General features: G+C 46.6%; 1 protein-coding gene across 2 annotated transcripts in view; it reads left to right on the forward strand.

Annotated features, from left to right (window-relative positions):
- The window catches only part of GMPR2 (guanosine monophosphate reductase 2), a 403297-nt gene that overhangs the window by 1847 nt on the left and 377144 nt on the right, over nucleotides 1-24306 (forward strand). For both annotated transcript variants that reach the window (XM_069633979.1, XM_069633978.1), the window contains exon 2: nucleotides 649-799. In XM_069633979.1, the coding sequence (XP_069490080.1) occupies nucleotides 713-799 (87 nt within the window). In that variant the 5' untranslated portion in view covers nucleotides 649-712. The remainder of the gene's footprint in view (nucleotides 1-648; nucleotides 800-24306) is intronic.

Genomic DNA, 24306 nt, shown 5'->3' on the forward strand with positions numbered 1-24306 from the left:
GGTAGTCACCCTGGTATTCTATGCAGCGAGATAACAGCATGTTGTTTGTAGAGAGTTGCCTGCATTGTATTGCTTCCTAAGGGAAGAGAGGTCAGTGTGCTCCTTTCTGCAAGTGAACAGCATCCTGCCGATCATTGTTGGGGAGCTGACAAGTGGTCAAGGTGGTGCTGCTGCTTTGAGTTATTACACTGCTTAAAGTGCTCATCCTGCCAGTCCGTAATTGGTCAGAGGGAGATAGATTGCAAAGCGCCTCATGCAGCCAGTCAGTAGTTTGCAGCATCCTGTGAGTTAATAGCACTGTCAAGGGCCCTTATCTATGCATTCTACAAATAATCAGCACAGTGCTTGTGCAACTGCTTGCTATGTGTCATCAGCATGAACCTTTTGCAGTAAATTGTACAAGAGTTAGCTTGATGATAGTCTACAGAATTGCAGTCACTCATTAGCAAGGCATTTGTATCCATTGGTCAGTACACAACTTGAATAGAGTTGATCACCTTACAGACGTTTTGCAGTGCCTGCAATCAGTTGCCAAAACCCTGCATTTGGTTGTTAGGGTACACCATGAAAATACTTGTCAGTGCCACCGCTTTCAGCCAGTCATCGGTCAACTATTCACCCTAACCATTCTATGCATTTATGCTGCAGGTACCATTGGTGACAGTAGACTTCATAATTGAGGCCTGTGCAATCCTCGAGGGGAGAAAACACCATGCCGCGCATCGATAATGACATCAAGCTGGATTTCAAGGATGTGCTCCTGAGACCTAAGCGCAGCACCCTGAAGTCGCGTAGCGAGGTACAGACTGCAGCAATCCAAGGCTTCTAACTAAAAATATGCTGCACCCCAACAGCATCTTTTTAAAAGACCAGATATTTCAGTACCAATCAGTGTTTTACCACCCACATTCATCACTATTCTCCTTATCTATCTCAACTCTTTCTTCTCTAACCTTGACCTCTTCCAGGACTCGCACCCCACCAAGGTTACCATTGGTCTATTGGGAGACTTTAGCATTCCTAGAATGTGCTCTTCCCACAAACTACCTACTGTCTGATCACTCCCTGGTTTGTTTTCATGACTGCCCAACACACTTCTGGCAACTGCACTCCCTTCATCTTTACTTGTCTCATATCCTCTGTATTTATCCCGCTCCCTTTAAGCACTACCTTATTCACTTCAGAGTTGCTCTTCCACTTCCTTCCGCAATCCCTTCCATCTTCCTTTTCTAAATCTAAATTTTAGCCTCACACCCCGCAAACTCTCTACCCTTCAAGCCATGCAAGCACCCACACCTACGCTGTGTCTCACCTTGTCCTTCTGCTAATGACCTTACCCTATATTTTAACTCACAAATCTAAATGTAATCTAGATAACCTAACAAACCATCTTGCTTTCTCCACTCCTACCTCTTTCCCTACTCCCTTATCTACACAGTCTTATCTCCTTCTCCCAACTTCATTGGCTGAAATTGATCCCAACCTCTTATAGGCTAGCACTTCATGTGTCCCTATTGACCCCCTTGCTCTTCAAACGGTCAAGCCCATCGCAGCCCTTACATGCTCATGCCCCTCTGCAAATTGCTCTTATTATGGGAAACTCCCGTCTGCTGTGCCACTGTTCTCATTCCCCAAAAAGCCCTCTGCGGACTGGAACAGCACAGTTAACTACCGTCCTGTCTCCCTTCTGCCTCCCTGCTTTAAAGTTCTTCAACAAGTGGTCATTAACTGGATCACTAGCTACTTCCAGGCTAACAACCTATCAGAGCGTTTCAAATAAGAGTTCTGAAGCAGACAAAGGGGTACACATTTTAAGTGGCAAGCTATTAGCCAGTCATAAAAGGTCACTCGCCTCCTCACTTGTACCCATAGCACATAATTTCTTACTTGGCAAAAGTAAAATATCACTAGCCAATGTCTAGTGCAAATTCTGGGGCCGCAGGCACTACGGAAATGGCACTGACCCATGTCTCTAACGGTCTCACCTCAGCCCACCACTCTAATCTCTCTTTGACCCCCCCTTTCTTCACCCCTGAATGGCATTCAAAACTGTTGATTAGACCTCTCTACACAGTCTTCTCATCTCCTTCTCCCCACTTGATTGGCAGAAATTGATACCAACCTCTTATAGGCTAGCACTTCATGTGTCCCTATTGACCCCCTTGCTCTTCAAACGGTCAAGCCCATCGCAGCTCTCACACGCTCATGCCACTCTGTCCTCTTCAAATTGCTCTGATTATGAGAAACTCCCCTGTCTGCTGTGCAACTGTTCTCATTCAAAACTGTTGATTAGATCTCTCTCCTGCTAACCCTGTTGGATTTTGGCATTTATGAAACTGCACGTGGATTACCTCTATCTCTCTAATCAATCTTTCTGTAGCCCCAGATGCCTCCAACCACACCCATCTTCCTGTTAGAGTCCCACAACACTCGGATTTTGGACCCCACTAATTTCCCCCTACAACGCCCCTCTTGGTAAGGTCACCTGCATCAGATTCTCCTAGCACCTCTTTGCTTGCCTTTTTGAGTTGTACATTAAATATTATCTGTATCGGTACACAGTACTTTCTACCCACATTTGACTATGTATGTGCTGTTACTAAGCCTGCAGATAATATTTTTACATATGTTACTTGCTTTTTTTGAAGATGGGAGAAAATAGGAAGTAAAAAAGTAATTCCCATTCTCAATGAGGGCATTTTCTTTAGCTGAATACAAAACATTTAAACTCTAAAATAGATATATTTTTTTAATACACATTTAATTTCACCCAGTAATTCATGCAAATAAAATATGCAGTTTACTTAAAGTTCCTTTACAGGCCAGGCAGTTATAATATTAGAACTCCTTCCTGTGTAACTGCTCTGCTGGTACACTTGATCTGAACATATGCATAGTCCTGTGTGTGAGGGAGCAGGCGTGTTTGTTGTTTCCTATTTTATGTTCAAAGTTTTTTTTACTTTCCATTTTATTTTGTTGGGAAAATTTGTCCCCTTTTCGGGATTAACAAGGGATGGCATGCACCTTATCTGCTGGCCTGGCTGTCCCCTTTCATTTTTGCCAATATGATTACATTTTTCCAGGCACTCTGACTGCAGTTATACGTCTGTTGTATAGATATTTGTATTTGTATTTATTTTGTTTATATAGCGCTTCCATCCAAAGCGCTTTACATTAAAACAACAGAATACATAGAACAATATAACAGTAGAAGCAATTCACAATTATGAATCAAACCAATAAAAACAGTAAGTAGAGCAATTAATCTGTTGGGGAAGGGGTGAGGAAGGAAGGAGGAGGCAAAAAAACAGGAGGGGAATAGGGTGAAAGTGAGGGAGGATAAGGGGAAGGAGGAAGGAAGAGAGGATCATAGGGAAGATTCAAGGGAAGGGGAGAGAATGAGAGGTGGGGAAGGTTTCATGTTGGGGAATGGAGAAGGAGAGATTTCAGGAAAGAGAGGAAGGAGGAAAAGGTAGGTATGGAGCGGATTGAGAGAGGTAAGGCGTTCCAGTGCAGGGGGGCTAGGAGCTGAAAGGAGCCTAGATTGCGAGCGTGGGCAGAGATAGGAAGTTTAGAGGGGGGAAAGTGAATGAAAGGTGGGGGAGAGGAAGGGGAAGAGTATTGGAGAGAAAGAATAAGACTTCAGTCTTATCTTATAAAGGACTGTACTACAATATTCCTTTAGAACAGTGGTATTCAAACTTTTTATGGCTTAACCCCCCCCCCCCTTTGAGTAAAAGTGTTGTTCCCAAGCCCCCCCCCTTGAGGAAAAATATTGTTGCTGGGCACCCCAGATATCATTTCTGCTTATATATTCTTTTAAAAGCAGTTACTGTACTCCCTTTTGAGAGAGCCTCATGCTCCTCTGGACATCCTTCAGGCCCACCAGCGGGTGGGAGGGGGTTGGAGGTATGGGGGCGGGCAGTCCCACAGTTTGAAGACCACTGTTTTAGAACAACATATATTATGGAACAATTTGTAACCTGGTTGGAAAACCATCAGACCCCACACAGGGCTTTAAATTGCATGAAACTAGGAGCTATTTAGCGGCCTCTACTATCAACATGTATATATGACATTAACTTTGAGTATTTAAGAATGTTTATAAAGAAGAATTAGGACACATCTAGGATACATTTAAACATAATGCATTATACATAATGGCAAAAAGGTAAAGTTTGCATCTCATGTGGATGTGGAACTTAGATAAGCAGTGCTCTGTGTACTCGCTCATGGTTCCCCAACAGTAGCTCCTGCCTACTGGGTGATGCTAAACAACTAGTTTTAGCTCCTGCAAGTTGAACCTTAATTTTGAACCTTGAACAGTAATGCAAAATTACTGTAATCATTAAAGGCCCAACAAAAATAATTGTCTGTTGCTTCTTTTAAGGCTAATCCAGTTCCATCTTAACACGGTACTTAAAAGCAGGGTATCTAAGGGAAATTAAACATATGTTTTCCGTTTTCTCTTCTAGCAAACGATTCATTGTTAGTTTGTAAGTCCCACACTCGGATCGAATAGTGAATGTTAGCAAGTGCTACGCTTAATTAGAAATAGGAAGGCTAGCAAGTACCACATTTAGATAGAATTGTGAACATTAGCCTCCGCCAGACCCAGACATAATTGTGAATGATAACAAGTACCACACTCGGACAGAATTGCAAATGTTAGCATGTCTCACACTTAGATAAGATTGTGAACAATAGCCTGCGTCACAACTAGATAGGATTGTGAATGTCGGCCATCTAGATAGAATAACGATTGTTAGCCAATGCCACATCTAGACTGCATTGGGAATACTATCGAGACCAGATTTAGATAGAATTGTGAATACTAATTTGCTTCACATATAGATAGGATTTTCAAAGGAAGGTGGGCCAGTGCCACATTTGGATACATTTGTGAGTATTGGTGGGCGTCATATATAGAAAGGATTGTGCATATCAGCCAGTACCGGACCTTGATAGAAATGCAGAGATATTCATGCGCCACATCTAGAAAGAACGTGGAAATTTAGCACATCACTTCTAGACAGCGATGCCAATAACCAACCCACTAACAATTTTCACCCCTCTGGATACACCTCTCAAACTCTAACCAAACACAACCACAACCCTATAGCACAACAAACCGCACAAACTTCACTACACCGCAACAACTAAACAAACCACAAATAGACTCGCACAACAGCGTATGAAGGTTACTGACCGGAAAGCACCCCAAGCCCAGCGAACAGTGTTAACTGGGCTGAGGCTGCCACTGGCACATCACTGCTCTCTTGCACTTTTCCCGCTCGTTCCCACTAACTCACCCCACTTCCCTATTCAGAGCCGCCAGAGCGCCAGGGACCACTCCGGTGGTGATAGTGCGTGGTACAAATATCCTTTAACATTAACTTTCGGAGAAACTATACTCGGGCATCAATTTCAGGTGGTGCCAAACAGAGACAGCTTTATTTTTGTCATGCACGACAAGGAAAACAGCATCCTACGTCTATCGGAACTGACCTCTCTAACCTTACCCGCCCTTCAGACCCCCTCACCTTTATAGGTCACTAGTTATGTAACCAATTTCAAACCTAAGAACATTCTGGAAATCATCACTAGGCCTTCTAGCAGAAGCATCCCATCTCCTGGAAAAACAATACATCATTTTATTCACATTTGGACATTTGGTCCTTTCTCGTATCCACTTCAAGTTGCCATGTCACATAATGAGTTCTTTCGATGCGTTTCACCAAGGGTCATTCACACCCTTCCCATGGGAATGGTAATGTTTATTTATAAAGCGCCTATACACAGGCAGTGTTTCAAAGTGCTCAAGGAGGTTGGAACACAGGGAAAAACAAGTTGCTCAGAGCCCTTGAATTTCTGAGACGATAGCGGTCTGCACAGGCAAAGTAAGTGATATGATACATTTAACTGTTTAGATACAGCAAATAGGCATGACAGCGATTCTGTGTTTTTTTTCAAGTGCACATTAAGGGGTGAAGACAAGGGAGAACAGACAGACGATCTTCAGGCAGAGTTGCATTCAGATTGTCCAAGTGCAGGACGGGCAAGGGAGGGCGGGGTTCCAAGTGCTGGGGGACCCATCCGGTCCTCATTCAAGCACTCTGAGCAATCGTTTGTCGGTAACGGACCTGACCAGTTTATAAAGTCTAATAGACTGAAAGGTCCTTGGCCCAAGTTTCTGCAAGACAGCACTTTTTCTAGTTCTATTTTATACGTATGCTCAAGAGTCAACTCGGAAAGAAGTAATGCTCAAGCCAACTTCAATAATGCATCGAAGCATCGACTGGTCTGCTAAAAGGAAAGAAATACCCTAATGGCTCCACTAATGTGATGTGTGAGAAACAGGAGAGTCTTCTCACTTCTATTCCAGTAGAATCCTCTATGCAGGTGGCCAGAGAAAGGCCATCGCTTTTGGATCCTGTTCCTGGGAGCGGACAAGCAAGGGTAGATTACCTAGATAGAGGGTCCTTGGGGATTGGAAGTGAGAGACCCATGGACAAGACGCAGTATTCTCCATCATCCCTTCAGAAAGAAACCCCTATCCCAGAATTGGTTATGGGATATTGTTCATCTGGTTCCCTGGTTTCTGAGAAGGGTAAAAGACATTATCAAACCAAACATGTTAAGCAGAGCAATAGAAAGAATAGGGATAAGGTACTTTGTAACAAATAATGGTATCCCCCTTATCCTAATTATAACCAATCTAACCCCCCCCCGACCTATTCGCCATTATAAAAGTGTTCCAATTTATCCCCCTTTAAAATACATTCAAGTACTGAGACAAAGAAGAAGCAGCTGAGTGAGAGTAGTAGAGATTACCTCCTCTCACCATTTTGGTACTGGGATAAAAAAGATGCATGAAGTTCAGGCATTGTTACGCTCACCTGATTCCCACGGGGACGTCGATCTGGACTGGCCTGGTGCCACGTAGAGCCGAGATGACTGACTGGACAGCCCCACTTACTCCGTTTGCCGGCTTGTATGAATATCTTTCTGCAAAGGAGAAAGGGAATTAACCTCCCGTAATTTGAGCGTTAACCCACCTTCCACTCCCGTTGTCTGCCCACTGACCACTCCCGATGTTCCCTCTTATTCTCACCTGATGGTTTGGAAAGATGAGCTCTCCATCCTGCATCGAGCGCAGGGCGCGTAGACGACCAGGCACTTCACTGGCGTGGAGGAATTCGTGAGTTCCAGTATTGACTCTAGAATCCAATAGTTTGTAAGAGTTCAAATGTTTGATCTTCACTCTTTCCGATTCCTTGTAGGTTGCTGGCTTAACCACCACGAAGAGTCCAAATGGCAGTTGGTGAGAGTCAGGTAAGTCTATAGTGGTTTTCCCCTTAGGGGCCGGGGTACGGCGATGATGCAGAGTTAACTGCGCCGACCCGAGATGAGGTGAGTACCCCCGTGCGGTAAATCAGGTAAGTCTTTGGGGGGGTAGCTTGTAATGTCCAGTGGTTTCCCCTTAGGGGCCGGGGTGCGGCGGTGATGCAGAGTTAACTGCGCCGACCCGAGATGAGGTGAGTACCCCCCTGTGGTAATCCGGTAAGTCTTTGGGGGTAGCTTGTATTGCCCTTTTGCATTCCCGTGCTCACCTGGCTTTTCTTGTCCCCTTAGATATCGGAGAGCGGTTTGGAAATGCAGAGTTCGCGATGGAGTGAGGAAAAGCTGCACTGGATGGTGAGTTCAGCGCGGCGCTGCGAGGTGCGTGACGACGCGCGTGCGATGACTCCTTCAAGATCAACAGCGCGATGGATCAAGAATTCAGGTAAGGTTTCAAGTTTGAACCTCTTCTCCTTCTTTCTTTTCGTTTCCAGGTGGTCCAGGACTGAAGCGGGCGTGGCTGAAGACTGGAAGCTGCTGGAGGCACGGTGAGCGTTACGCTGCTGAATGCAGAATAACGCGAAGCACGTGCGGCTGTCCGGGTGTGGTTTAAATAGCCTAGGAAGAAGTCCCAGGTAAGTATTCTTCCACAGCCCCCACCCGAGAAGAAAGTAGTCCCTTAGGTAAAATAGTCCCTCCTAAGCCCCATTTGGCTTGTGGCTTCGTGCAGCATGGTCTGCACCAGGTAAGTATGCAGCATGGTCTGCATTAGGTAGGTTTTCTGTAATGAGCCTGGCGCCAGGACTGACTTTATACTTATGAGCCTGGCGCCATAGGCGCCAGGACTGCACCCAAACGGCCCCTAACTGGGGTTTTTGGGCATGCTCCAAATGGCATGATGCCTGCTTCCGGGGTTGCTGGGCCTGGTCTGGCTTCCCGGGGACAGGCATCATGACGGGCATGTACTGCTAATGAGAATCAGGCAGCAGTATGTGATGGGACACAACTGCAATCCATTAGTGGACAACAGGTGTACAAAATGTGGAAATCTGCAGAGGGAGCTTTGGAAGAGGAGAGCAGTGAAAGAAATAGCAAAAGTCAAGACGTCGGAACAACCTGCTGAGCCGCTGTGGTGCCTGCCAGAGAAACAGTGCAGGTCGGAGAAGCCCCTGGAGAAAAGGCGAACTGTTAGACTGCGTCGCTGAGACTCAGCATGATCGCCGGAGAGTGTTGCGAAGAGCGCCCAGCAAGCAGGCTTTTCTACAGAAGGGGTTGAAGCCGCGTGGAGGAGCGGCAATGCCGGGTAAGTGTCGAGGACACTTTACTCACCGGGGAGCTCTGAAAACCTGTGAACACAGTAGCGGGCTATAGAATCAAATGAACTTACAACATATGGGTAACAAAATGAATGAAAGTTACTCCTATTGAATACTGAAATGAATGAAACAAGTGAAAGTAACGAAGTTACTCATATTGAATACCGAACAGAGTGAAATAAGTGAAAGTAACCTACTGCATTGAATGAAACAAGCAAAGAGGCATTTATTTAAGCAACAGTAATCTTTATTGAATACCGAAGTGAAAGAAACGAGCAAAGGTATACTTTACCGAGGGAAAGCCACATTTACAAGTGAAAGCGACATCTTTGGCAAACTGAACCACTTATCTGAATGCAAGAAACATTGAATAAAGCAGAATCCAGATTAAGAAACAACATATGTGATAAAGTGGTGAAGCTGTGGCTTAAGAAACTGCCTGTTGATCAAATTATTGAACCTTGAAAGACACCAGGAAGTTCCTGGTAAGACCAGGGAGCCCCTAAAAGCTACCAAGGTAGTTTGCTGTGGTAAAAGAAGGAAAACAACAGACAGTGAATATCAGACTTGGGGAAGGGAGCCCTGAGTAGTAAAGTCTTGTGCCTTGAACCTCCGCCCTGATACCCTCGGGTCTGGTGCGCTCTACAAATGAATAAACAAACAAACAGATCAAGCTTCAAGATACTTCTTTTTGTGTTATATTTGAACATTGAACTTGGGGAAGGAAACCCTAAGTATTGGTGCCTTGGAACTGTGTTAACCAGGAACTGTATTGAACTTGGGGAAGGGCACCCTTATCCTTGCAAAAGCGTGGAACTGTATTTCTTCAAGTCTAAATGAAGGTATACTGAACATTGGGGTGAATTTATTGGCTTTGTGGAAAAAGAAGCTGAAAAATAAGCCATAGCTGGAACAGCTCAGAACTTTGCTTGAATCACTGCTTAGGTCATGATTGACATCCCCACGCATTGTTTTGTATTAATTGGAGGGCAAGCATAGGTTTTGGACACAAACAGAGTTTTCAGTTGAAAATTCTGACACAGACTTTCCTTAGTTTCTTTAGTTAGGGAAATCCCAACCTTCGTTTAGGGCAAGATAGGCATTACTCCATCCTGACATTTTCTTAATAAAACATTATTGTTAAACTTTGAATCTGTTGTATGTGTCTCCTTCCATGATGGCAACCTCACAGATGTTACTAGGGAGTGTGGCATGAATGTAATTTTTTATTGTGTGTTCATTTATTCCTTTACTCATTTCTTACACCTTTCTTTATTCATTTCATTTTTATTCTCTCCCCACCCCACACTCTCCCTTTTGCTCTTCTGACCATAAGAAAACATGAATACTTTATTTCAGAAACAAATCTTGCAACTGGCTCCTCACCCAATTAAAATACAGCAGATTTCATGGGAACTATTGTGGACGTGCGAGACAGGCCAAAATGGGGAAGGATGTGTCGGAGACCCAAGACAGGGCCACAGTTTTGGGCCAGGGAATTAACAGACCACGGTGAGGGTGCGTTGTGTATGCGGACTGGGTCCACCCTGTGGCAATAACAGGCAGGAACACAAATGAAGGCACCAAAGTCTGCCGAAATAAGGAACAGATCTATTACAGGCAGAGAAGTAGATGTACATATGATTGTCTGCACGGAGCTACGGACACAAGGCAGGGCATTGAAGGCAGGCATACTAGCTAGGCACACCCACTGGCGCAGAACCTGGGGGCCTGGGGAGTACCCTTGAATGCAGTGGGGAGAAGGGACCCCAAGGGAGGAAGGGAATGGTTGAGAGAGGGGATGGTAGAGACAGTGAGGGCTTGGAGAGAGGGGGAAGGAAGAGAGAGAAGGGAGAGATAGGTGCACAGTGAGAGGCACACCGTATGAAGTGCACACAGTATGAAGTGCACAGTGAGAGCACACAGTAAGGTGTGCACTGTGAGGCAGGTGCACAGTGAGAGAGGTGCACAGTGAATGACGCAGGCAGGCACAGAGACACACAGCAAGAGAGGCCAGGGGCAGGCACAGGGACACAGAGAGAGGCAGGGGGAGCGGGGCAGAGAGGCCAGGCGCCCTACTGGTGGAAAAGTAGAGCAGGCTCGGGGAGGAAAGAGGAGAAGGATGGGGAAGGGAAGACAGGGTACCTGTTGAAGGGGCCTCCTGAGCTCTTCTGCCCTTTCACCCCATCGTCCAGCACACCACTGCAACCAAAAATAGAGACTGAGCCCTGGTCCTCTGTCCACTTATAAGACTGTTGCTCTATCCCTCCAGAGCCTGCCCACAAGGTCCAAGGAGGAAGGGGGCGGGGATCACAGGGTGTAGGATGACAGGCGCAGGTCCCCCCTCCACAACTGTTGGGACAGGAAGGAGGTGGGGACACGACAGGTCGGTAAACATAGGAAATGGTTCCCATGAAGGGGCTAGGCTCCCAGCTGCAGATTATACACTGGATGGGGAGGCAGGTGGGCAAGCATACCTCATGATGGACACAATGGTTCCCACACAGCTGTTCCAGGGTCCACATTGGTTCCCACACAGCTGTCCCAGGGCCCAGAGGGGCTGTTGACAGGAAGAGTGGGCAAGCAGGCAAACATAGGCAGGACCTCTTGGGAAGGAGGAAACTGTTCCCAGAAAGGTGATGGAAGGGCCAGCCTCCCCCACGCTGCAATAAAAACTTGCAGCTGTTGCCTGGGTTAGGGGGGTGGGGCAGGCCTTGGATGGGCTTATAACAGTGCAGTCACACAGTGCAAGATGAAAAATACATTTGGGGGAAAATAAGTCATGCAATACATTGAAACTGAAGAATACAGTGGGGGAAATGAAAAGTTATGTAATACATTGAAAATGTGGGAAAATACAAGGAACACACAGTAAACAGCAAGTGACATGGAGACTGCCAACTATAAACAGCAAGTGACATGGAGACTGCCATTTCCACAGCCCCCCTCTGGTTCCAAAAGGGACCACATCAACTGGGCTGGGGACCAGTGTCACGCCTTAAGCCGGGGTAGTCCGTAAAGTTATTTGTTTAAGGAGTCTGGATTCGAGGATGTGAGGGGGATATGAGCCATGGTCAAGTAGGGTCCAGGGGTCTGACAAGGCTTTGATATGAGGCACCAGAGCAGTTTTCAGATAATTAGTGCAAACAACCCACCCCCACAACAGCATACAATACGTATAAATATAAAAGCATGTTTCCCCAGCAGGAGCTGAACCAGTGTTTTATTCTATCCAGAAAGTCTTTGGATGTATCCTTGGGGGTGGCCCCAAGGGAGGTGATGTGAGCAGCATGGTGAAAGATTTCATCAGGAGTCTGGAACAAATGCACTTTGTTCTGATCCAAAGTTCACACCCTCTGCCATGGAAAGCCAATATCCAGTCTTGGATGTTCAGTGCATACTTAAAGCTCAACCTCTCCAAGAACGAATTCCTACTCCTCACCAACACCACCGAACACCCAGACATACAGACTTGGCTATTAACCATGAACTCTGAGGGCATGACACCCAAGCCCACCTCCTGCGCCAAGTCCCTCGCGTTTCACATCGACAAACACCACTCCTTCAAGACACACAAGCTAAGAAAACTCAGACAGCTTGGTATCAGCTCTCCCTCCTGCGAATACTCAAGCCCTTCCTCCCTCTGGACAGCTTTTGATCCACCGCTCAAGCACTGGTCCTATCCCACCTGGATGGGGGCAATTCACTCCTAAAAGGCTTCTCGTCATTCATCTTGTGCCCCTGAGGAAGTGGCTTACACGCGCCTGCATGCCTCGTCAAGGGTCTATGCAGATTCGACATGTGCCGACTTAAAATCTGCTGCTGCGAAAAGGAAAGGACCAGAAAACAAGCCTTCTCTGCCTATGCCCCAAGACTATGGAACCTCCTCCCAGTTGGCATCCGACTTGCCCCCAAACTCCTACAATTCAGAAAACAGCTCAAGACCCGGCTCTTCAAGGAGTCTTTCCTCATCAAGACCGAGGTCATCACATCGCCCCCTCTCCGCTCCGCCACCCGATACAGCTGTACCCCTCCTCTTTCCCCCTCTGTGTCCTACCCCCTGCTGTATATTTGTTCTGTTATCACTGAAAAGCGCTCTTATGCATCTGAAATCTTGTACACCTCTGTAAAGTGCAGCATTATGTATCTGTATTGGTGTGTACCTCTCTCTGTAAAGCACTCAGTTGCTTCTCGAAGCTAGGTTCATGCTCAATAAATACCATAATAATAATATCAGGTTGTTGTTTTTGAGCCTGTTTTCTCAACTCCCTGTGCTCGCGGCAAATGTTCCCAGTGAGACAGCAGCCTCATTTGCCACCACTTCCAGAATTTCCTGCAACCGGCATACAGCCTAGCCTACTCTCATAACGCCCATCTGGGGTATTAATGCGGTGCCACACAGCTGTGCGTCCATCAGAGGAGTGTAGGTGTTCATGGGCTTGTTGTAGGTTACAGGCATTTTTGATCTTGCCGGGAGGTCTTTCTTTGGTGACCCTGATGGTGGGCACCACGTTGCCCAGGGTGCAGCTGCCACTCCAGAGTTTAGGCAGCTGCTGGTTAGCCTTGCTGCCCCAGATCCAGAAGAGGTCTTAAGGTGCCAATCATGTGTCTGGTGGCTGGCATTCAGGTAAGTAGCTTCCATACCTGGCAGGCAATATACGGTAGGAGGCGGGACTGCATTGTTGACAAGTTAGTTGGGGCATTCTCACAGGGAGAGGAAGTCCAGTTTGCTGGGTCTTCGGGACAGTCCACGTTAGACCTTGCATTTTCCTCATAAGCAGGGGTGCTCGAGCGACCGGAGCACTGTGGACAGGCATTTGGTAGTGGTGCCTACATCTTCTGCACCTTCTTTGCTTTTCCACTTGGACCACACAGGGAAGGTGACCTTGTACTCCAAAGTTAGAGTTGCTTTTTCCAGGTGTGCACTGGGCTTCCCAGGAATGAGGTAGGAATTGAGACACGGAGGTGTGGCTTGGAGCGGGAACTCTGCGCCCTGATGTGGGGGCGGGGGGTGGGCAAATGGGCACAGACCCAGCAGTTGGATTGATTGAGTTTGCGGGCTGCCAAATGGCAGATCTTGAGGAAAACAAGGAGGGAGGAGCAGCGGGTTCAGAACAAGCATGAACTGGCTGATGTATATTACGGATTGGCTTGGGGCACCCACAGGGAGTAAGAACACCCAGTTGAAGCAGAGTGTGTGCAGATGAGTCAGAGTCTCTCTGTCCACCAAGCCCAGGGAGCAGATGAAAAGTTCACTAGGTCCAGGGCAAAGTGAAGATCTTACAAGAAAGCAAGCTGGAAAGCTGGTATATAAAGGTGGGACGATGGCATAGTGCAATAACAAAAGTTGAAAGGCATGGTTGTTACGCTGGAACAGAAAATGTAAAATAAATACACTTAAAACAAAGTGAGCTTGGTATACTGTAGCTGTATAATGGTCACACTGAGATACTAGGGGACATTCAAAAGCGGAACTGTTACACCTCAAACGCAGGTCGAACTCCAAGCATATAATAATCCAAATATAGCAACGTACAAATGCCAAAAATAAACAAAATGGCTTTCAAAGAGCTGCATCTTAAAACAAAATATGAAATATTACAATTTAAAATAATTAAAAGGCAAAAAACAAAATATAAAAAATTTGAAAATGGCATAAATAAAAATTCTACATTCAAACTTAAAATGTAAAAATTCAAATTATTCAAAAATATAAAAAAATATACAAGCTATTAAGAGACCAGAATGAAAATTCTTTTTTTCATTGCAATTTTAGTTTATTAAAACTTTTGTTTTGACAAGGAATTGTTTTGCTAAAACAGTTCCATAAAATACACCACATGCTTGTTCACAATAAGAGCAGGCGAATGTACTATGCAGCCGCCTTTCCTGGGTCATCGCTATTGTCTGGCAAGGTAGTCAAGTATGTGACTGCTGCAATAGTTAAAGAAGTCTTTTCCCCCCTCAACAGAAGAGACCTCCATCCTTCCGCTGGTAAAGTTTGGGTGCTTTCCAAATTGAAAAAAAAAAAACTTGTGAGTTCAAAAAACAACTAATCAAAAACAAAAAAACTGAGATCACACTTCCAAAAATGTTAAAGTAAAAAAAATATATATATTAATGTTGAAATCTGACAGGTCAATTCCACATGGCAAGAGAAAATATACTCTTCCCATGCGAGCAGGGTCTCTGAGCGTGGTTGGAGCAGATTTTGCCAGGAAAAAAAAGTCTATGATCCGGGGTGCAGTGTCGTAGCTCTCCGTCTGGCACTAAATGTAATCTTTGCTGGCCTGGCACAGGTTGTGCCTCGGTGGCCTGTGTAAGGAAGGCATGGTATCAAACAGTGAAGACAGACCGAGGTGGTCACAGTTCAAGGGTGTTTATTGATCTTCAATAGGTTGGTTGAACGCCTTTCTAAGCCTAAATATAAGGATGCAAGCAAGCTACCACCATGAAATAATAATAACACAGTCCTAGTGGAGACTCAAAATAAGAGGTCCTTCATTAAAAAACCTGTCACTAATCCTTACTTCTAAATACAAAATGATGCGGGACAATAGTTGCAAAAAGAAAAGTGTTCAAGAAATAATATGTCAGGATAGTTGAGCAGTTGGCTTCCATGCCCCACGTTTTCAGCTTTTGGCAAGGTGGCCTGTTCGAGCTTCGCACACACTCTGGCTTCTCTGTCACGAGGATACAATTCAAAGCATAGGTATCCGAGCCTTCTGCCAAAGCCTCTTTCTCATTAACAGTTTCTTCTTGCATAGGGCCTGTTGCAACAATCAAATACCAAAGTTCTTTTCTTATCAGGATTTCACATTTACAAGTTCTTGTTTCCACTGTTCATCATGGGTCTCCCACCTTCAGGCTCGGACCCATATTTACCACAATGTTCACAATTAATCTCCCTCATTCGTGTTCGGACCCCTTTAGCACAGTGTTCACAATTGGTCTCCCTCATTCGGGCTCGGACCCCGTTAGCACAATGTTCACAATTGATCTCCCTCGATCGGGCTCGGACCCTGGATATTGTAACGCTCACCTGATTCCCACGGAGGCGCAGGTCTGGCTTCGAGTGCTGATGCTTCTTCAATGGTGAAGCGCAGGACTCTGAAGATGGACAGGAAGGGCCCTCTACTCTGGCTTCTCCGGCTCGCAGGAATATTCCCCTGTGCGTGAAAAGGGAGTATTAGCTACTGACTGAGTTATGCTCAAGCCTCCCACTCTCTTCCAACCCTCCACGATACCCTTCCACGATTCCCCGTGAAGTCTCACCTTAGGGTCTGAAAGGACGAGCTCTCTAACCTGCTTCTGACGCAGGGGCACGTTGAACCCAGTTACTTCACTGGATTGAGGTTGGATGGGAGTTCAGGTAAGCTTGATTATACTGGTAAGGTGCTGTAAAAGTTCTGTTGCAAAATCAAAAGTTCAAGCTTTAAATAATAATGTTCATTGTCTTTTTTCAGGTGATGAATGAAGATTCCTTTGGGGACTTCTTGCAACAAAGCGCTGATGTTGATGTCTTTTCCCCAGAGGGGCCGTGGTTTGGAATGCCGGAGATATGGCGCCGACCCGAAGTGAAACGTGCAGTTCCAGTAAAGATCTGGTAAGTCCTAGATGAGCGCTCAGGTAATGTTTTTGCATTCGCTCATCTAATGTCTTTGTCTTTTTTCCCCATAGGGGCCGCGGTCCTGCTTGGAAGCAGCAAGACCCGAAATGAAATGGGAATGACCCAACAAGTAAGTCTTAGAAGGAAACTGAGCTTTTCCTATTCCCTTCCTTCTCTCACCTCTTATTCTTGTCTTTTTCTCTAGGCTCTGGGAAGTGGCTGTGTATCCGGATGATCGCTGCTGAAGATGGAGGAACCCAGGAAAGGTGAGTGAAATGCAGCGCTGCAGCGATCGTAACGAAATGCTTTTAAAAATGATGTCTTCCCTTTCAGGATCGTCGGTGATGTCTCCGTGGTGCAGATTAGCTGGTAGGTCTCTTGTCTCCCTTTGCAGGTGACCCAGGATGCTGACAGGCGTGGCTGAAGTCCAGATGCAGGAGCTGACACGGTGAGCGTCCAGCTGCGAGGAGCAGAACAACGCGAAGCGTGAGTTGCTGATCGGGTGTGGTTTAAATAGCTTTGGAAGAAGTTCCAAGTGTGTATCCTTCCTCCGATCAGGTATGTATCCTTCCCCGACCACACCCGGGTGGAAAGTAGTCCCACAGGTAAAGTCGTTCCTATTCAGGCCTCAAGAGGGCCTGGATGTGGCAGCATGGTCTGCATCAGGTAAGTGCACATTAAAACACTTGAACACATGTCTAGCTTTATGAGCCTGGCGCCTAAGGCGCCAGGACTGAGTCCAAAGGGCCCCAGCTTGGGCCCGCTGGCACTCCCCTGGGGGAAATGATGCCTGCCTCTGGGGTTGCTGGGTCGGACCTGGCTCCTTGGAGGTAGGCATCATGACAGTACCCTCCCAAGGTTCTTCCCTCCGGGGGTTTGGGCTTGTTCGGAAATCTCCGGTGAAACCTTTGTACTAATCGAGGTGCGTGGACATGGTTACTAGGCTCCCACGATCTCTCCTGAGGTCCATATCCCTTCCAGTCAACAAGATAGAAGAGTTTCGACTTTACCACCTTGGAGTCTAAAATGTCTTTAACTTCAAATTCTAATTCCCCTTCAATTTGAACTGGATCTGGAGGCTTGGACAATCAGGTTTGTGGTTGTACTGGCTTCAAAAGTGATGCATGAAAAACTGGATGAATACGCATGTTGGACGGTAGATCCAGTTTAAAGGCCACTGGGTTGATTATAGCTTTGATGGGATAAGGTCCTATGAATCTGGGATTGAAGGTTCGCGGGCCCTTGAGGGGTAAATGTTTAGTTGCTAGCCATACCTGGTCTCCTACTTGGTAAGGAGGAGTTTTACTTCGGTGCAAATCAGCGTTTTCTTCATACTTTTTCTTGGCTTGCTGTAAATGAGTTGCAGCTTCTTTGAAGGCTCGGGTTATTGTGGAATGCAGATGATTTACTGCGGGCATTTCCAGGGTCAGAGGTGGATCTAGATCAGAGGTCCAAGGATGGTGACCATACAAAGTATAAAAGGAGGTTTGTCCGGTTCCAGAATGCACTGAATTGTTGTATGCATATTCTGCGATCCAAAGGATGTCTTTCCAATTTAACTCGGATTGGTGTAACATGCACCGAAGATATTGCTCGAGAGTCTGATTGGTTCTCTCGGTTTGTCCGTCGGTCTGGGGGTGGTGGCTGGTGGATAACCGCACATCTATTTGTGCTAGTTGGCAACACTTCTTCCAAAAATGGGAGATAAATTGACTTCCACGATGCGAGACTAAAATGGAAGGGAAACCATGTATGCGAACTATATTCTCCAGGAATTCCTTGGCCAAGGTGGAAGCTGAAGGCAAACCCTTTAAAGGGATAAAGTGGGCCATTTTGGAGAATAGGTCCACAATTACAAGGATTGTGTTGTAACCAGCACAAGGAGGCAGATCTGTTATAAAGTCCATTGACAGGGTGTGCCATGGTGCCGGTGGAATATCCAAGGGTTGAAGTAGGCCGGCTGGCCTTTTCTTTTTAGCCTTGTTTTGGGCGCAAATTCCACAAGACAGTACAAAAGACTTTATGTCTTTTCTCCAAGAAGGCCACCAGAAGTGGCGTTTGATTTTTTCCTCCGTTTTAGCGATACCAGGGTGTCCTTCCATTAAAGATTCATGATGATGGGCAATAACAAGTTCTTGCAATTCTTTACTTGGCAGAAACAACCGCTCCTGGAAGTAGGGTAAGTCATCCTTAACGGTGTAATGAGGACCCTTTTGACTCCATTCCAGTAAGGTTGAAGAGTCAAGAAGTTGTTTTACTTGCGTTTGGATATCCTCAATAGATTGCAATGAAGTTAAACCTAAGATTCTTTGCTCAGGTATGATGGGCACAGGTTCTAAGCTCGAATTAGGTTCTTCCATGCCAATCCGGGATAAGGCGTCTGCTTTTCCATTCTTGCAGCCAGGGCGATAGGTAATTACAAAATCAAATTCTGCAAAGAATAGAGCCCATCGGAGTTGTCGTGAAGATTGAGCTTTGGCCGTCTTTAAATACTGTAAGTTTCTGTGGTCCGTAATTACGGTGATGGTGTGTCTTGCCCCGAGAAGGTAGTGACGCCAAGCCTTGAAAGCAGATTTGATGGCCAGTAACTCTTTATCGGTAATTGCGTAGTTGATTTCAGGAGGAGAACATTTTCTGTACCAAAAGGCCACTGGGTGTAGTTGGTTAGTTTTTGGGTCTCTTTGCGACAGGACAGCTCCCATGGCCGAACTGGAAGCATCGGTTTCCACTATGTACGGGAGATCTGGGTGCGGGTGCTTCAATACAGGTGCAGAGGTGAATTTGGTTTTCAGGTCCTGGAAGGCTTGTTCGGCCTCAAGAGTCCATTCGAAGCGTTTGTTTTTCTTTAGGAGAGCGGTGATGGGTTGGACTGTTCGGGAAAATTCCGGGATGAATCTTCGATAGAAATTGGCAAAGCCGAGCATGCTCTGAACTCCCTTCACCGAGCTTGGAGATGGCCATTTGAGGATGGCGTCCACCTTTCGCGAGTCCATTCGGACTCCTTGAGGTGTCAGGATGAATCCGAGAAACTCAACTTCTGTGGTATGAAAAACGCATTTTTCGAGTTTTGCAAATAGTCTGTGCTGGCGCAGTTTCTCAAGAACTGCCCTAACATGTTTTCTGTGATCAGATTCTGAAGAAGAGTACACAAGGATGTTGTCAATGTAAACAATGACGCAGACATCGATAAGTTCCCGAAGAACATCATTCATAAAGTACTGAAAAGGCGGCAGGTGCATTGCACAAACCGAAGGGCATCACCTGATATTCGAAGAGCCCAAATTTGGTGCGGAATGCAGTCTTCCATTTGTCGCCTTCTTTTATGCGCACCAGGTGATAAGCTCCTCGGAGATCTAACTTGGTGTACACACAAGCGTCTTTCACCTGGTCGATAAGCTCAGGGATCAAGGGCAGAGGATAACGATTCTTAATCGTTATTTGATTTAGGGCGCGATAGTCTAGACACGTTCTAAGGTCGCCTTCTTTTTTTGGCACGAAGAACAGAGCTGAAGAGACAGGAGACTTGGACGGGTGAATAAAACCATTGGCTAGGTACTGATCTAAATATTGACGCAAATGCAGGTTCTCAGGTTCCATAAGAGCATAAATCCTACTACAAGGTAGTTGAGCATTGGGTACCAGATCGATCTGGCAATCATAAGACCGATGGGGAGGTAACGTGTTAGCCTGTTCTTTCTGAAAAACGTCTTGGAATTCTTGGTATTCTGACGGTAGCTGTACAGGGGTGGAAGTTGCTGTGGCTAGACCCATAGCTGGATTTCTTGGATAACAAGTTGGTTCACAATCAGGAAAACTTATCTTCTTTGCTCGCCAGTCAATTCTGGGATTATGTGTTTCTAACCAAGGAATTCCAAGAATTACTTGAAATTGTGGGCCTTGATCACATCAAACACGATTGCTTCCCGATGTCCATCCTGACCCACCAGTGTCACTTCAACAGTGGAATGCGTTACAGGCCCTGAGGCTATTTCGGTTCCATCTACTGTAGTAATGACATCTTGGGTTACTTTCGGGCGGAGAGGAAGCTTAATCCTGGAAGCCAATTCACGGTCTATGTAATTTCCAATAGCTCCACTGTCGATGTATGCTTTTATAGGATGCAACTGCTGAGGCTGTTTTGGGTCCACGAGCACCATTGGCATGACGAAATGCGAGGTCAAAGAGTTAGTTTTCAAGCTCGGCAAGCGGACCCTACGCTTGCCGGGCTAGGTCGTTTCCCGAATCAGGTGTCTCTAATTCATTATCAGTAGCTCCAACCACCTTCTTAAGTGGTTTAACTGGACAATTTCGAAGAAAGTGACCGGAAGTCCCGCAATACAGACAAAGTTGCATTTGCCGCCTTCTCTCTCGTTCTTTCTGATTTAATGGTCCTTTAACACCACCGATTTGCATAGGTTCAGATACGTCGGTACTCTTGGAGGTAGCGTGGGTTTTGATCGGTGCTCGGTTTTCATACTTGAACCGATCTGCTTTTCTATTTTGAAGTCTGTGATCAAGTTGAACCACCAAGTCAATGTAGTCTGCGCAGACCTGGGGTGGGTTTACTATCTGAGCTAGAACATCCTTAAGCTCTCCGCCCAGGCCTCGATGAAACAATGTGATCCTTTTGCTTTCTGGCCATCCAGTTTCCACAACCAGTCTGTTAAAGGTGGCTATGTAGGACAGAAGATCCTGATTACCTTGTCGTAAAGATAGCAGTTCGTTATCAAGGGCCTGTCCTTGAGAGTGTCGAGCGAACAATCTTTCCATGCTGGCCTGGAAGCCCTGAAAATTCTGGAGAATGGGATCATCCTGATTTACCAATGGAATAGACCAATCGGCAGCACTGCCACTGAGGTAAGATAGTATAAAGGCTACCTTGGTCTGGTCGTTAGGGAAGGCTCCGGGTCTGCATAGAAAGTGTAAACGACATTGGTTCATAAAGACGGCATATTTCTTGGGATCCCCCGCAAAACGTTCAGGCGGGGCCAAAGGCATGTGTCCAGGTAGATTAATTTGTACCAGGTTACTCAAACCCATTGATGTGGAAATGTCTCCGGAATTAGGTAAAGGAGTGTGCCCTGCCTGGGCCTGTAATAACCTTTTGGCTAGGTCATCAGTTCTTTCCTTAGATAAGATCAGTTCTCTTTTGAGAGCGTTAGTCTCCTGGCGGGCTGAGTGCACCTCTGCCCGTAATTCCCCCAAAAGCTGGGCCAGCTGGTCAGTCTCGGAAGTCTCCATAGCGCCCGGGTGGGAAATTGTGGGTAGGCTTCGCGTTCTGTAACGCTCACCTGATTCCCACGGAGGCGCAGGTCTGGCTTCGAGTGCTGATGCTTCTTCAATGGTGAAGCGCAGGACTCTGAAGATGGACAGGAAGGGCCCTCTACTCTGGCTTCTCCGGCTCGCAGGAATATTCCCCTGTGCGTGAAAAGGGAGTATTAGCTACTGACTGAGTTATGCTCAAGCCTCCCACTCTCTTCCAACCCTCCACGATACCCTTCCACGATTCCCCGTGAAGTCTCACCTTAGGGTCTGAAAGGACGAGCTCTCTAACCTGCTTCTGACGCAGGGGCACGTTGAACCCAGTTACTTCACTGGATTGAGGTTGGATGGGAGTTCAGGTAAGCTTGATTATACTGGTAAGGTGCTGTAAAAGTTCTGTTGCAAAATCAAAAGTTCAAGCTTTAAATAATAATGTTCATTGTCTTTTTTCAGGTGATGAATGAAGATTCCTTTGGAGACTTCTTGCAACAAAGCGCTGATGTTGATGTCTTTTCCCCAGAGGGGCCAGGGTTCGGAATGCCGGAGATATGGCGCCGACCCGAAGTGAAACGTGCAGTTCCAGTAAAGATCTGGTAAGTCCTAGATGAGCGCTCAGGTAATGTTTTTGCATTCGCTCATCTAATGTCTTTGTCTTTTTTCCCCCATAGGGGCCGGGGTCCTGCTTGGAAGCAGCAAGACCCGAAATGAAATGGGAATGACCCAACAGGTAAGTCTTAGAAGGAAACTGAGCTTTTCCTATTCCCTTCCTTCTCTCACCTCTTATTCTTGTCTTTTTCTCTAGGCTCTGGGAAGTGGCTGTGTATCCGGATGATCGCTGCTGAAGATGGAGGAACCCAGGAAAGGTGAGTGAAATGCAGCGCTGCAGCGATCGTAACGAAATGCTTTTAAAAATGATGTCTTCCCTTTCAGGATCGTCGGTGATGTCTCCGTGGTGCAGATTAGCTGGTAGGTCTCTTGTCTCCCTTTGCAGGTGACCCAGGATGCTGACAGGCATGGCTGAAGTCCAGATGCAGGAGCTGACACGGTGAGCGTCCAGCTGCGAGGAGCAGAACAACGCGAAGCGTGAGTTGCTGATCGGGTGTGGTTTAAATAGCTTTGGAAGAAGTTCCAAGTGTGTATCCTTCCTCCCATCAGGTATGCATCCTTCCCCGACCACACCTGGGTGGAAAGTAGTCCCACAGGTAAAGTAGTTCCTATTCAGGCCTCAAGAGGGCCTGGATGTGGCAGCATGGTCTGCATCAGGTAAGTGCACATTAAAACACTTGAACACATGTCTAGCTTTATGAGCCTGGCGCCTAAGGCGCCAGGACAGAGGTCCAACATGAGCCTGGCGCCTAAGGCGCCAGGACTGAGTCCAAAGGGCCCCAGCTTGTGCCCGCTGGCACTCCCCTGGGGGAAATGATGCCTGCCTCTGGGGTTGCTGGGTCGGACCTGGATCCTTGGAGGTAGGCATCATGACAGTTATCCCTCGTTGGGGCTCGGATCCCTTTAGCACAATGTTCACAATTCAACAAAAACAAGCCAGGGAGTTGTCTTTCCCAAGCTTATCTCGCTTCGGGTCTCCCTCTGCTGTGCTTTGACCCCTTTATGGATTTCGCAGGACCACTTTGACTTTCTGACAGTTCAAATTTTGCATTCCCCCTTCTCTGGGAGTTTAATATCTTTTCTTCACGTTACAGTTCAATTAGTTCCCTTTCATTCACGCCCACCCAGTATACGCGTCAACTTCACTCTCTCTTACGCAGATGCTTTCTGGTACTTTGAGTCCTTTTCAACAACTTGCATAGGCTTCCCTCTCTCGGTCACATTTTCTCATTCATTTAACACTTTGTTTCACTTTCTCCATATCAGCTGGATTCTGGCCAACTCACCGGCTGTATTAATATTTGGTTGTCCGTCCTCCCCAACTCTGCCGTTCACCCGGCAGGGAAAAACAGGCATCTGTGCGGCACTTCCAAGGATGGACTTGCATCACTCTGTGGGTCTCGCCTCTTGAAAACCTTGTGGCCTCCTGGAAATGTACTTCCCTTTGTTTGGCTCTCTCTGGCTCTTATTAGTTTTTGCTCAGTCTCTGGGTAAATTAATTTCCTCAGCCTGGTTTGCATCAGCCCAGGAACAGCTGTCCTCTCTTGTGCCCAGTTCTGCTGGCTGAGTACTTGGGAGTTTAGTTGGGATCCTCTGCCGGACTCGGCCTTGCAGCCTCCCTCCTGTCTTCCCAAGAGCAACTGACTTCTCTTCCCTGGCAGTCTCCTTTTAAACACCTGTGAAAGGTTAATGTGTTACAGGTGTGGGGTTAGGATTGGGCCTGCCTGACCTTGCCTGTCCTTGTTAACAGGACAGTCTGTTGTCCAGATGGAAGATTCTATGTCTTAGTGTGTGTTTCGTCAGTACTCCTCATCCTCTCAGTCCCTCTCTTCCTTGTCTCTGCGTTTGTGCAAAAAGGGGGGGGTTGGGAAGTCATCATATCTTACAAATAGGATGGGACAGAAGTGTTGGCAAGGGGGAAATACCGCGTCTTACCATTGGGTGTCCCCACCCCACTCCCAGAGGACACCTTACTCAGGTGATCCTCCCGCACTGGTCCACCCCCAGGCACTGGTTCCAAAGGTGATGGCCGTGCCCTGGCCACCTGAGTGAAAAATCCCTGGGGACTAGTTATTGAGACACTCTTGGGTTTCTCACACCTGGCTGCAGCTCTGTCTTATGAAGTAAGGTGTTTGAAATATGCCAAAACAGAAGGAGCTGCAGCCAGCAGGG

The sequence above is a fragment of the Ambystoma mexicanum genome, chromosome 13, assembly GCF_040938575.1.
Source record: "Ambystoma mexicanum isolate Mex_15411 chromosome 13, UKY_AmexF1_1, whole genome shotgun sequence".
Taxonomy (NCBI): domain Eukaryota; kingdom Metazoa; phylum Chordata; class Amphibia; order Caudata; family Ambystomatidae; genus Ambystoma; species Ambystoma mexicanum.